Source organism: Mytilus edulis, chromosome 3 (genome assembly GCF_963676685.1).
Source record: "Mytilus edulis chromosome 3, xbMytEdul2.2, whole genome shotgun sequence".
Taxonomy (NCBI): domain Eukaryota; kingdom Metazoa; phylum Mollusca; class Bivalvia; order Mytilida; family Mytilidae; genus Mytilus; species Mytilus edulis.
The window spans coordinates 95,933,020-95,947,797 of record NC_092346.1 but is presented as its reverse complement, the minus strand read 5'-3'; the positions used below and the strand labels follow the sequence as shown (position 1 = coordinate 95,947,797).

Genomic DNA, 14,778 nt, shown 5'->3' with positions numbered 1-14,778 from the left:
TACCCGTTCATATATTTCACAAGAAAATCGCAACAGTATCCCAGCTATCATCACAAATTATTTCCATGAGATGATAACCATATAGAATCTTTGATTCATATTATGAGACAAAAAGATCAGAGAACAAAGTTTAACAGACATTGTAAGAGAGGATGAACATGTATGACCTATTGACCTCGAAATTTCTACCCATTGATATATTACCAGTGGTGGATCCAGAACTTTTCCTAAGGGGGGGCCCCGCTGACTGACCTAAGGGGGGGGGGGGGGGGGCCCTTCAGTCATGCTTCAATGATTCCCTATATAATCAACCAAATTTTTCCCACGAAACTTAGTACACATGTTCCTTATGATATGATCTTTCTAATTTTAATGCCAAATAAGACTTTTGACCCCAATTTCACGGTCCACTGAACATAGAAAATGATAGTAAGAGTGGGGCATTCATGTACTGGGGACACATTCTTGTTTATATTTTTTTGTAAATTTTAACCAAACTTGTCCACAAACATCATTAGGGTATCTAGTTTAAAAAATGTGTCCGATGACCATGCTCGTGAACCATGATGGCCGACATGGCTAAAAATAGTATATAGGGTAAAATGCAGTTTTTGGCTCATATCTCTGAAACCAAAGCATTTAGAGAAAATCTGCTGTGAATAAAATTGTTCATTAGGTCAAGATCTATCTGCCCTGGAATTTTCAGACCAATCGGGCTGCCCTTGAATTGGTTATTTTAAGAAAATTTGGCAGCTTTTGGTTATTATTATAATATTATTATAGATAAAGATAAACTGTAAATAGCAATAATGTACAGCAAAGTAAGAGCTACAAATAAGTCAACTTAATAGAGATAATTGTAAGCAGCAAGATTGTTCAATAAAGTAAGATCTACAAACACATCACCAACACCAAAACACAATTTTGTCATGAATCCATCTGCATCCTTTGTTTAATATGCACTTAGACCAAGGTGAGCAACACAGGCTCTTTAGAGCCTTTTAGTTTTAGATAATTAAGTTAATTATTTCCCCTTTTCTCTGTTATGCCCATCCTTAATCTTTATTTGGATTTGTGAAGCCTGGTTCTTGTAATGTGAGTATCTTTGATATTTTTATTTTAGACTGTAACTATAAAAAGTGAAAGAATAGGTGAAGAAGAGGCTAAATGTAAACACATGGCTGACATAGCTCAGCATGATCTGGATGAAGCTATGCCTGCTCTAAAGGAAGCTATAGAGGTAAGAAGGTATAATGTTTTATATAAAGACATGGCTGACATAGCTCAGCATGATCTAGATAAAGCTATGCCTGCTCTAAAGGAAGCTATAGAGGTAAGAAGGAATAATGTTTTATGTAAACACATGGCTGACATAGCTCATCATGATCTGGATGAAGCTATGCCTGCTCTAAAGGAAGCTATAGAGGTAAGAAGGAATAATGTTTTATGTAAACACATGGCTGACATAGTTCAGCATGATCTGGATGAAGCTATGCCTGCTCTAAAGGAAGCTATAGAGGTAATAAGAAATAATGTTTATATAAACACATGGCCGACATAGTTCATCATGATCTGGATAAAGCTATGCCTGCTCTGAAGGATTATAATTCAACCAAGGGTTTAACACTTGGGACAATACAATACATGTTTTAAAAATATGATTTTGTTAATTTGTCATGAAATCCTGTATTTATTGGTTACAGGCACTTGATTCACTGAACAAGAATGATATAACTGAGATCAGATCTTATGGAAGACCCCCAGCACAAGTGGAGAAGGTAATGGAAGCTGTCATGATCCTCAGAGGCAATGAGCCTACCTGGTCTGAAGCCAAGAAACAGCTTGGTATGTATAGAATTTGTTAGATGTAACTTTCACATTCATTGATAGCTGATAGCACATACACTGCCGATGAAAACATTTTTAGATTGCAATTCAGGATAATAATTAGGAAGAGGTCTTTGGCAGCTAAGAATTGTTTGATTAGTAATTTAGCAGGCTGACAAACTAAATTTAAAAATGTGATTTTACACGGTGACAGTCTGTAAGAGAATGCATCCCAATGTTGCATGTTTGGAAGCAAAGCAGCAAATGCCAATTTTTAACCCTAGGTATGTCCTAGCCAGATGTTTGATATCATGACCTTTCCAGCTCCCAAAAGAAGACGAAAGTGGTCCCACCTTTTGAATTGCAAGAATGCAAGAATTATAAACAGCAAAATACTGAAGTTGTAGCAATAAAGATACAAGACAACAAAGACAACCTATAAATGTTTCACAGTGGAACACAATAATCAAAAGAATTTTCTTTTTTACCTCTTTTTAAGTGATGACTGTTATTTTTGTCTACATAGTTTCTCACTGCTTAGTATAAGACTAATAAATGACACATCCATTATTAGTGTATTCTTTGTTAATAAAACATAAGCATGGCTGTAAGGGATATGACAACCAGCCTCTTATTCTGTTGTCTTTGGGAATTAATTTCCTGATTTCTGTTGTTTGAACTGGATTGTTGAGGTAACCATGGGTTCAATGAGACTGCTAACTGTATGTCATCACTTGGGTTTTTGTCTCTTTAAGTAATATTTTTGGTACCATCCAACTTTGTTAAAAGATTTTCTTTACAGGTGATAACAATTTCATCAATAAATTAGTGGCCTATGACAAAGACAACATATCAGACAAAATGTTAAAGAAGATCAGCAGTAATTATGTCAACCAGAGTGACTTTCGTCCTGAGATCGTAGGTAGGGTATCCCTGGCAGCCAAGTCTCTCTGTCTATGGGTCAGAGCCATGGAATTGTATGGTCGTGTTTACAGGGTAGTCCAACCTAAACAACAGAGGCTGAATGTCGCCATGAAACAGTTGCAAGAAAAACAAGATGCTCTTGCCGAGGCTCAACAGAAATTAGCAGAGGTTTATATTATATTTTTAGCAGAAATTTTATTCTAAATGAGTAGGGTTATTTCTAGTTTACTGAGGAGAGAGTTTATTTTAGATCATGATGAATGAAAAAGTTAGATATGCAAACACTTTTTTATTTATATAGTTGTTACAACATGAGTAATAAAGATTATATAGAATATATATTTTGGGCTATAATTACAGTGGAATTGTACAATTTCAGAGAATTTGACAAAAGTATTAGATATTATCAAATGTCCATTTTTTCCTTCCATTTACAAAATTTTGTTCTTTTGCTCTTTTGAAAATAAATGTATACTACAAAGATTTTAAGCACTAGTAGTCTGTTCATTTTCATTTCCAATCAGGTGAAGAAAGTAAACTAAACAGCACCTTCTTACACATGATTATCTCACTGAAATTTTCTTCTTATGTTTAATCAGAAAATATTGAATTTGAATTTATAATGACCAATGCAGGTTAAAGCTAAAATGGAAGAATTGAAGAGAGTCTATGACGAGAAGTTGGAACAGAAAGAAGATTTAAAGAGAAAGGCAGATTATACAGAAATGATGTTAGAAAGAGCTGCTAAACTTGTAGAGGGACTGGCTGAAGAAAGAGTCAGATGGGAAGAAACAGTTCAGGTAAAATACGGCAATTAAAAACTTACTGGGTGACTGAGGTAATGGGTACTGTAGATGTTCAGCTTAAGTGACTTAATTAGATAAAAGTTAAAAATGAAATGACTTTGATAAAAAGAAAAAAATATTTTTTATTCATTTTTGTATCAAAATTGTGATACATTGTATCACAAAGACTCACAATATATGATTAAAAGATGATCACTAGAATGACATTTTCTTCTTCAGAATTTGAAAGAGAAGATAAGTACTCTACCAGGAGATTGCATGCTAGCTGCTGCCTTCATGTCTTACATGGGGCCATTCTTATCCAACTACAGAGAGAAAATTGTCAAGAAATTATGGATTCCTCAGGTTTGAACTATATATGAACACATGCATATGATTGAATACAGCAGCTTTGAATTTTGAATTTCATATATATATATGTTTGTTTTAAATATTTCTTTATACTGAACCTTATAAAGCAACAGTTAAAAAGATGCATTTTAATCTTTTATATTTTCTTTGTATATCAATAAAGCAATAAACATATTAACAAACAAAGCAAAATCAAGTTGAAAATCTGTAGAACTTCAAAAATTGTCAAAACTGCCAATCAGTCTTTAATGAGGGCCTCAGGGTAGATTAGCGAAAGCTAATTGAGTCACCCTCTGTAATTAAAGTCATTACTTACTTACTTACTTAGTGAAATGTAAGGTATTAAGGTAGCATTATTTTTGGATACAGATTGCCAAGTTAGGAATTCCATGTACACCAACATTTGAGTTCAGTGAGTTCATGGCACGTCCTACGCAAGTAAGAGAATGGAATATCCAAGGCCTACCAAGTGACAGTTTCTCTACAGAAAATGGTGTTATAGTAACCACTGGTAGTAGATGGCCACTGATGGTGGATCCTCAAGGACAGGCAATCAAATGGATCAAGAACAAAGAAGCAGAAATGGTAAGTGGATAATTACCTTAAACACATACAGGCAAGACATATCTCTGTATCAACAATTTATTTGTTTAAAATTGCATTCTCAAATGTGACATTATTGTTAAAATATTGTAGTCAGAAAAATTATTTTTATGATCTAAGGAATAATATTTTTATGATCTAAGGAAATATATTTTTATGATCGAAAGGAATAATATTTTTGCATGATCTTATGAAAATAAATGTCAAATGAATGATACAGTGAAGTTGATAATAGATTGTTAAATTTCTTTTTTCAATATCAGAAACTTGTATGGTCCTAGACATCTCTACATTCTTGAATTGATACTTAGGCTGATATGGAAAACAAAAGTTATTTCTAAACATTCCTAATACAGTAATGTAATAAAAAATAATTGATTTATATTTTAGGGATTAAAAGTGATAGATTTTCAGCAGGCAGACTACATGAAATATCTAGAGAGTGGGATACACTTTGGAACACCAGTTTTACTACAAAATGTCAGGGAGAAACTAGAGCCATCATTGGATCCTATACTGAACAAATCATTGATTAAAAAAGGTGAAATAATAAAAACGGGAGCCATCAGGGGTGCATCTTTTGAAAATTCGTAAATTCCAACTCAGGTTGTTTTAAAGTAATTTTACTTGGTCAGGACTATGAAATTTACTTGACTTATCCGAGTTTACGAATCAGCCGAGTTTGACTCATCAAAGGTAATTATGTAATGATGAAACAGGAATTTTACCTGGACTGAGAAACTATTTCGATTCATCCTAGTTTTCAACCCAACCGAGTTTCAACTATATCAAATTATGTTCTATTAATTGAAAAAAGTAATTTACTTTATTATAAAAAAATAAAGATTTAATAAAAGGATTAATATTTATTGGTCAATCAGTGTAGATTTTTATGATAAAATAAAATGGTTTGTATTTAATTTGTTTCAGGTGGTATCACTTGTATTAAAGTTGGTGATAAAGAGATAGAGTACAACTCTGATTTCAGATTCTACATCACAACAAAACTTGGTAACCCCCACTATATGCCAGATATATCTACCAAAACTACTATTGTCAACTTTGCTGTTAAAGAGCAGGGTAAATATAACAATAAAACTTGCTACTTCCACTGTAAAACTTTAGAAGTGATTTATTTGAATGATAAAATGCCAGATAAGGCCAGTTGTCCTTTATGATTGATTCATTTCTGTTTTATAGACTTTGTTTATTATTTCTCATTAAAGGACTACAAGCTCAGTTCCTCGGTATTGTGGTTAAAAAAGAGAAAGCAGAACTAGAGGAAACTAAAGATCAGCTTGTGAAGAGTATTGCCAGTGGAAAGAAAAAGTTAGAAGAATGTGAAGATGAAATTCTCAGGTTTGTTTTCATCTTAATGCATCTTGTTTCTTCTGTTTTTACTTTATCATTTACAGAAAATTTACCAGCTTAAAGGTGGACTTGTTGATCTGACACATGACATTGACCTTAACCTTAGATTTGTAATTTTGTGAAATGAGTTTCTGTATTAATGTTTTGCCTAACACTTGTGATATTTGTCATTATTTAGACATAGTTATATAATGATGTCTAAATTAACTACTTCATATTTACAATATATTTCAGACTTTTAAATGAGACGAAGGGGTCTTTATTAGACGATGAACAGTTAGTTAACACATTACAGACATCTAAAATGACTTCACAGGAAGTGTCAGAGAAACTCCAGATATCGGAACAAACTGAACATAAAATTGATGCTGCTCGAGAGGTTAGTATATGTCTATAAGAGATGCAAAATAACTTAATAGGAAGTGTCTTAGGATATCAACACAAACATTTATCATTTAACAGACCAATTTCTACTTCAATCTCTTTTATTAGTTAATGATCAATCCAGTGGCTTGAAATAGAAAAAACATTAAGGGGGCTCGCGGGTCTAAATTTTTTTTTTTAGATATAGGATTTCACTATTTTTTTCTATAAATAAACTTTATCCTATACTTAATGGAAAAATTGAATACAAATATGGGGTCACCGTTCATTTAAGTTCACAATTTACTTTTAAAAGAAGCATGCATTTTTGTTAAGGCGTTTTTTTTCTGTTGAAATAATAGGAGAAAAAAAGGTTAAATCGAAATAAAAAAAGAACTAAATTACAGAAATCGCTTAAATTTTACAATAGTTTAGTTTAATTACAGTTCATTTGAAAAAAAATAATAACCAAAGGGAGATAATTTGGAGCTTTTTCAATGATATAAACATTTTAAAAGTCATCTGGGTATTTTGTTTTAAGTTTTTTTTTTATTCAATATGTGTTCAACTGCCTATTTTCATGTTCCCTACAAAAGTTTAATAAAAATTACATACTTGTAGGGCTTCATATCATGTGCCTAGAAAGTTTTTTTTCTTGAACGGCATGGAATCAATTGATCAAATTAACCTGTTTAATTTGGACCAATACATGTAATTCTTTGTATATTTTTAGGGCTATAGATCATGTGCCAAGAGAGCTGCTATTTTGTTCTTTGTCTTGAATTACATGTACCAGTTTTCTCTGTAACAATACAATTAATTCTTGACATATTTGTAGTGATATAGATCATGTGCCCAGAGAGCTGCCATTTTGTTTTTTGTCTTGAATGACATGGGAATGTTTGACCCAATGTACCAGTTTTATTTGGACCAATACAATAAATTCTTTACATATTTGTAGTGCTATAGATCGTGTGCCCAGAGAGCAGCTATTTTATTGAAAGACATGGCCTTGATTGATCCAATGTACCAGTTTAATTTGAACCAATGCAATAAATTCTTTATATATTTGTAGGGCTACAGATCATGTGCCCAGAGAGCTGCCATTTTGTTCTTTGTCTTGAATGACATGGGAATGATTGATCCTATGTACCAGTTTTCTCTGGACTCCTACATAGAATTATTTCTACAGTCAATAGACAGAAGCCAGAAAAGTCAAAAGCTGGATGAAAGAATTGTCAATTTAAATGAATACCACACTTATGCTGTTTACAAGTAAGTTCTTGTTGCATATGTCACAAACCTGAATAAATGAATAATTTCATATGCATATGATAACTCTATTTGGTCTATATACTTATTTTAGATAGAAGATGATTGAATTTGCAGCTTTGTTTACAGGAATTGACATTTTGCAATGTAACTAATTGTAGTATCTAAACTATATGATTATGAATTTGTAGTCTTTTATACTTAAGGGGGTAAAGCAATATATATGTAAAGAATACTTAAAAAATTTTAGAGTAAAAAAAATTTTTCTTACCTTAAGGTGGTACCCAACACTTTAACTAAAATTAGTTTGGCTCGTTTAATTTTCTTAAAATTTTGACAAAGTATTTACTTTGACCCTTTGACAAAAATATAAAAATTTCAAAAAATTTGAACCAACCGTTTTATCAGAAGAATTACACTGGTTATATAGCAGTTTGACAAACACTTATTTTGATCATTGAGAAGCTTAATATTCCCTTATGAACACAACGTCTTTAAAACGTTCTGCTGATTTTACAGAGTTATCTCCCTGTAGTTTTAGGTACCACCTTAATTAGAATGAAGATGCTCAATCCTCTTCTGTGGACAATAGTAAAACAATGCAATAAACTCCATATATATATATATTTATTAATTTGCCTTTATTTCACTAGGTTGATAATTGAGATAATATTTATAAAAAAAAAGAGAACAAAACCTGATTACACACATAAACTAAACACTGCTTAGATTATAACTGATAGACTAAATATCTCATGGTTATTTTTGTCCTTGGGTTGCTGTCTCATGGAGGTAGAATGTACATCTATCATTCTTAGTTAATTGTTTTATTTTCAGATATGCCTGTAGAGGCTTGTTTGAGAGACACAAACTGCTAATGTCATTTCAAATGTGTGTGAAGATTTTAGAAGCAGTTAATAAGATCAACATGGATGAGTACAGTTTCTTCCTTCATGGTGGCATTGTAAGTATTGGGGTTCAATAATTATCTTGCACAGTGGCATTGAAAGTATAGGGATTCATTTTCAAATATGGTGGCATTGTAAGTTTGTGAATCAATTCATTGTCTTTCACTGTGGCATTAGAAGTATAGGATTCCATTTTCTTACTTGGTCGACTTTAGTATAGAGATCCATTAAGAGCCTTACATGGTGGCAGCCTAAGTTAAGGGATTTATTACCAGTTACTATCTTACATGATGGCATTGTAAGTATGGTATAAATATCAATTAATTATCTTATATTGAGGGTAGTTTATGTATGGAGATTCTTATTTGGTTGAATTGTATGTATTAAGTTCGCTAAGCTTGACATTATTTGATATATAATTCTGGTCTGTTAGGGACTGTCTTAGAACATTATTTGATATATAATTCTGGTCTGTTAGGGACTGTCTTAGGAAATTATTTGATATATAATTCTGGTCTGTTAGGGACTGTCTTAGGAAATTATTTGCTGTATGCTTCAGGTTATTGTTAGGGAATGTCCCCAGACTTTATTTGCTGTATATTTCATGTAATTGCTAGGGTCTGTCTCAAGACATTATTTGTAGTGTAATTCAGATTATTGTTTGTGACTGTCTCAGGACATTATCTTCTGTATATTTCAGGTTATGGATAGGGACAGTCAAATAGATAATCCTTGCTCTAACTGGTTATCAGACACAGCTTGGGATAACATTACAGAGTTAGACAAACTAACCAACTTCCATGGAATAATTACATCCTTTGAACAATATCCAAAAGATTGGCACACATGGTACTCATCTGCTGAACCAGAAAAAACACCCCTACCTGGTAAGTTTATATTTATATCTTATATATCATGTACTGCAGTACGCCGCTAGATTAAAACTGACGTGGAAAAGTAACACACGGCCAGCGAAAGCTCTTTTTTTGAGAGCCCAGGTGGTCGTGTGGTCTAGCGGGACGGCTGCCGTGCAGGCGATTTGGTGTCACGACATCACAGTAGCATGGGTTCGAATCCCAGCGAGGGAAGAACCAAAAATTTGCGAAAGCAAATTTACAGATTTAACATTGTTGGGTTGATGTTTAGACGAGTTGTATATAACCCATGCTACTGTGATATCGTGACACCAAATCGCCTGCACTGCAGCCGTCCCGCTAGACCACACGACCACCTGGGCTCTCAAAATAAGAGCTTTCGCTGGCCGTGTGTTACCTTTCCATGTCAGTTTTAATCTAGCGGCGTACTGCAGTACATGATATATATATAAGTACGTCTAAACAAGTGACAACTCTATGACAGATCCATCCATACATATATAAACGATCGTAACGATCTTGCACCCTAGTAAGAAACAACGTGAACAAACAATTTGTAAAGATTAATCTATTCTGCAATGATGTAATTTTTTTTAATACTGGATAGCACATTTCAATTCATCTTGAGAGCTGACAAAGACTATGTCCTTTCTGCTTAACCAGCTGAGATCATCGGCAGCCGCACATTGATTAAAATTTGGAAACAATTGATCCAGAAAGCATTTAGTTTTCTCGTTTGAATTGTTTTACATTGTCTTATCGGGGCCTTTTATAGCTGACTATGTGGTATGGGCTTTGCTCATTGTTGAAGGCCGTACGGTGACCTATATCTTTTGTGGATAGTTGTCTCATTGGCAATCATACCACAACTTCTTTTTTATAACTTGCCAAAGAATTAGAGAAATTTTTACATAGATATAGTGTCATTGTGTTGAAGTCTCATTGATATACATTCTTCACTCTTACATAAAAGGTAGAATGAAAAAAAGGTATTTGAGATATGTTTTATACAAAAACTGAATTGAATTAAAAGAGAATTTATTTGTATGATCCTTAAGATTAAATCTCAAATTGTGTTTTACTCACTAATGATGTCTATATTACAGGAGAATGGGAGAATGCATGTAATGAATTACAGAAAATGTTATTTGTTCGATCCTTGAGACCAGACCGGGTGTCATTCTGTTGTACAACTTTTATTTTGAATCATCTGGGTGTAAAGTTTACAGAGCCACCAGCCCTAGATATGTCACAAGTTATTGATGATTGTAATTGTAAAACACCGCTGATATTTATTCTGTCTAATGGGGCGGTAAGTTATAGCATGTATCCTACTACATATCTTGACTTTCTCAAGTACAATTGATGAACAAATTTTCACTTATTTTTATGCATTTAAAATTAAAAAGGTAGAAGGATTTATATTCTCGTTTGTTCAATCATTGTCAGTCTGATTCAATATGATTTTGTTCTTTGAGATAAATGATTATCTTTTTATATTTCTATAATGATTGATACAGTTAATAAACCTGTATAAACCGGCCAGCTACTGGACTATGGAAAAGGGCTGGTTTGGACAGTAGGCCGTTTTATTCAGGTTTCCGTATCGGACCGTAAGTTAATGACTTGTGATGTCCGATATATTGCAGGTAAAAGTTCTGTCTAATTGTAAATTGTGTATGTAAATTATAAACTGATAATACAAAACGTAATAACGTACTGTAATAACTTCGCACGATCGTTGTTTTGAATCTTCTTATTCATTGGCTATAGAAATTTAAGAAACTGGTTGTTCCTCGAATTCGAAAAAATAATATTGTAACCTTTTTTTACATATTATCTTATGTCAAATAGACCTGGGTAGCATCAGTCTCCGACTTGTCAGTTTCACTTTCACTTTGTGCTCATTGTATTCATTTGCATCAGAATCCTCGCGTTGTTTGAATTGTGACACAAGAGTTTCTTTTTTCTTCCATCGTTCATTTCCGACGTTGCTACAGTCGATTAAAAACCCAGAATATTATCAAATGAAATTTCATCCTGAATAAAACATTGTTGTACAGTGTACGATACTTAAGGATTTTCGTCATCTGGGTGTTCTTCAATATCATTCATGGTCAATGGTTTAGGGGTTTACAGGGAACCCTGGATTTTGAAAACACGATGTAAATTTCTTACGCCGAGATTTGAAAAAAAATATTCAATTTACAAGGTACGTTCTATCCGAAATATAGTTGGTGTGTCTTTCAGTTTAATTAACACTTTTATAGTGTTTCAATAATACAGCTGACACTTCTGTACCATGTGTAAGTTCACAGTTTAACACCTGGCTAATTGGTTATCCTTAAAAAGTCAGCTTGTATAAACAAATATGTTTAATTGCATATCGATCAATACTGTTATCATTTTAAATTAATTAGACAAACTGGTTTTGACAGGTAATAATTGATGTAATTAAGGGTATTGGGACTGCATCATTAGACCAGAATTTCGGAATACACAGGGTCCGATTTATAAAGGGTATTTTAACAAAGACTTTGAAGGGAAAAAAACGGGACTTTAATTTTTGGCCGGAATGGACAGTAAACTGGTTTATTCAGGGTCTGGTTTACTCAGGTTTTACTGTATTGGGAAAAAAAGTACTGTGATTTCATAATAATTTAGTATGACTCATGGGATATTGATTTCCTAGATTTTTTTAGTATTGGTAAACCAAAAATTTTTAAGTGTTCAACAGAGTACAATTTATTGTATAGGCTTGTTTGCATAAGGGTCTCTGCAAACCCATAAAAAAAATCATTTTATCTCTGACAATTTACCAAAATTGATATCAACAAAAATAAATGAATTCACATTATTTAAGGAGTTAGGACGACTTTAATACTAACATTTTACACTGCCATTGTACTCTTTTTATATGTATGTTACTTTAGTAATTGAAAAAAAAAAGAATTAGAAAAGACTGAACAAAGAAAATTATTGTCATGTATCCTTTGTTATAGAATTAATTTACCAAATTGTAAAACAAAAAGGTCTTACCTCTTTTTAATGCATGGTATATAAGATAAACATCAAATTAGTTACTTCCTTTATTACAGGACCCAACAAATCACCTTCTACAGCTAGCTGAATCTAAAGGTCTGGCCAACAACTTCAATGCTCTGTCTTTAGGACAAGGTCAAGCTCCAATAGCAACCAGGCTGATCAAGGAAGGAATTAGAGAGGTAGGTGATAAAGTGTAAAACATCATGCTGCTGGAAATGAGATAACAGTAGATGTTTTAATAGTTACAGGACTTCTGGTTTTAATTGTTTTACATTTTCATTTCAGGGCCTATTATAGCTGACTATGCCGTATGGGATTTTCTCATAGTTGAAGGCCGTATGGTAACCTATAGTTGTTATTTCTGTGTCATTTTGGTCTCTTGTGGAGAGTTGTCTCATTGGCAATCATGCCACATCTTCTTTTTTATATTATGTGTTTTTCCTACAATGCATCTTTTTGGGGTGATTATAATGAGGTAGTAACCAAAACAAAACATACATGTTTCAGCAATATTTTAAAGTTTGTAACATATGTGTCACTATTTTTTTATTTTTAGGGTAACTGGGTATTTTTAGCTAACTGCCACCTTTCACTAAGCTGGATGCCACATCTCCATAAGATTATAGAACAATTCCAGACTCAAAAACCAGAGCCACATCCAGAATTCAGACTGTGGCTTAGTAGTAGTCCACATCCAGATTTCCCTATAACCATCCTACAGACTGGCCTTAAAATGACAACAGAACCACCTAAGGTAGGTAGTTAGTTGTAGTCCATATCCTGATCATGCAATAGAAGTACCTCCAGAGTATTCAATTATGCAAGTAAAGTAACTCCAGAGTAATCAATTATGTAATTAAAGTAACTTCAGAGAAATCAATTATGCAAGTAAAGTAACTCCAGAGTAATCTATTATGCAAGTAAAGTAACTGCAGAGTAATCAATTAATTATGCAATTAAAATAACTCCAGAGTAATCAATTATGCAAGTAAAGTATCTTCAGAGTAACCAATTATGCAATTTAAATAACTCCAGAGTAATCAATTATGCAATTAAAATAAATCCAGAGTACCAATTATGCAATTAAAGTAACTCCAGAGTAATCAATTATGCAATTAAAATAACTCCAGAGTAATCAATTATGCAATTAAAGCATCTCCAGAGTAATCAATTAATTATGCAATTAAAGTTCCTTCAGAGAAATCAATTATGCAATTAAAGTAACTCCAGAGTAATCAATTATGCAATTATAATAACTCCAGAGTAATCAATCATGCAATTAAAATAACTCCAGAGTAATCAATCATGCAATTAAAGTAACTTCAGAGTAATCAATTATGCAATTAAAGTTAGTCCAGAGTAATCAGTTATGCAATTAAAGTTCCTCCAGAGAAATAAATCATGCAATAAACATATTTGCAGAGTATTCAAATTCAAATTCTTTATTAACTTTGAGCCTTACGGCTCATCAGTATAATCAAGTACATGTAGTGTATATGTTCCAGACCGTATGAGTATTTGGACCGTACGCGTACGGTCTGGACCGTATGCGTATTTTTTCAAAATACTCATACGGTCGGACCGTACGCGTACGGTCTGACTAATGTCAAGAAGTTGGTCAAGTTCATTAGATACAAATGCATATAACAGATCAACATAACTTAACTCTCAAATTGCTATAAAAAAGTTCTATTGTAATTGAAATAAAAACTTTTATATTTAAACTATATAAAAAATTCACACTAATTAAATCTGTTAATCTCTTGTATTTAGCTTATCGATCAGTAATAAATTAATTGAATTATGATCACTGAAATTGAAGATATCGGAAGTAAACATAATTTGGCAGGACAATTGTTTTAGTTTATTTTAACTTTACGAAAAATGCAGATGCAAAGGAACATGCATGAACTGCAAACATGTAAATGTAAAAAATATTACGTTACTTGTGGTAGCAAGTGTCACCTTGGGCGAGAGTACCAAAATAGGATTCAGATATACAATTGAACAAATATTTAATTTCAATTGTTCCTTTGTTCATTTTATCCATCTATTTGTAATAATAAAAATTTGTAAAACTCAAAATTGAGATTGTGATAAACGTTTGTTGAAATTTAACCAATATAACCCATAACATGTATGGTCAGCTCAAACTGGACCATACGCGTATACTCATACGGTCCGACCGTACGCGTATGGTCGGACCGTACAAGTATACGTATACGGTCCGGACCGTACGCGTACGGTCCAAATACTCATATGGTCTGGAACATATACATATGGCATATTACAAACAATATGTATAATAAACAATAGGTGACGTCAGAAGTTTCATCAATACAAAATATCTTTTATTACAATAAACTGTTTCTTAATTTAAAAGAGAAATGTATAAACTTTCCCAAGTTACAAAGCTGTTTTGTGTTTTCACCT

At 32.7% G+C, this 14,778-nt stretch overlaps 1 protein-coding gene across 1 annotated transcript in view; it reads left to right on the top strand.

Moving 5' to 3' along the window:
* LOC139517853 (dynein axonemal heavy chain 2-like) overlaps positions 1–14,778 on the top strand; it is a 92,951-nt gene that overhangs the window by 69,922 nt on the left and 8,251 nt on the right. The window contains exons 56-71 of the mRNA XM_071309320.1: positions 1,124–1,240; positions 1,704–1,845; positions 2,630–2,919; positions 3,387–3,551; positions 3,777–3,902; positions 4,278–4,493; positions 4,902–5,052; positions 5,442–5,591; positions 5,738–5,870; positions 6,117–6,261; positions 7,321–7,520; positions 8,355–8,481; positions 9,126–9,312; positions 10,407–10,612; positions 12,399–12,524; positions 12,902–13,099. Of these exons, the coding sequence (XP_071165421.1) occupies positions 1,124–1,240; positions 1,704–1,845; positions 2,630–2,919; positions 3,387–3,551; positions 3,777–3,902; positions 4,278–4,493; positions 4,902–5,052; positions 5,442–5,591; positions 5,738–5,870; positions 6,117–6,261; positions 7,321–7,520; positions 8,355–8,481; positions 9,126–9,312; positions 10,407–10,612; positions 12,399–12,524; positions 12,902–13,099 (2,679 nt within the window). The remainder of the gene's footprint in view (positions 1–1,123; positions 1,241–1,703; positions 1,846–2,629; positions 2,920–3,386; positions 3,552–3,776; positions 3,903–4,277; positions 4,494–4,901; positions 5,053–5,441; positions 5,592–5,737; positions 5,871–6,116; positions 6,262–7,320; positions 7,521–8,354; positions 8,482–9,125; positions 9,313–10,406; positions 10,613–12,398; positions 12,525–12,901; positions 13,100–14,778) is intronic.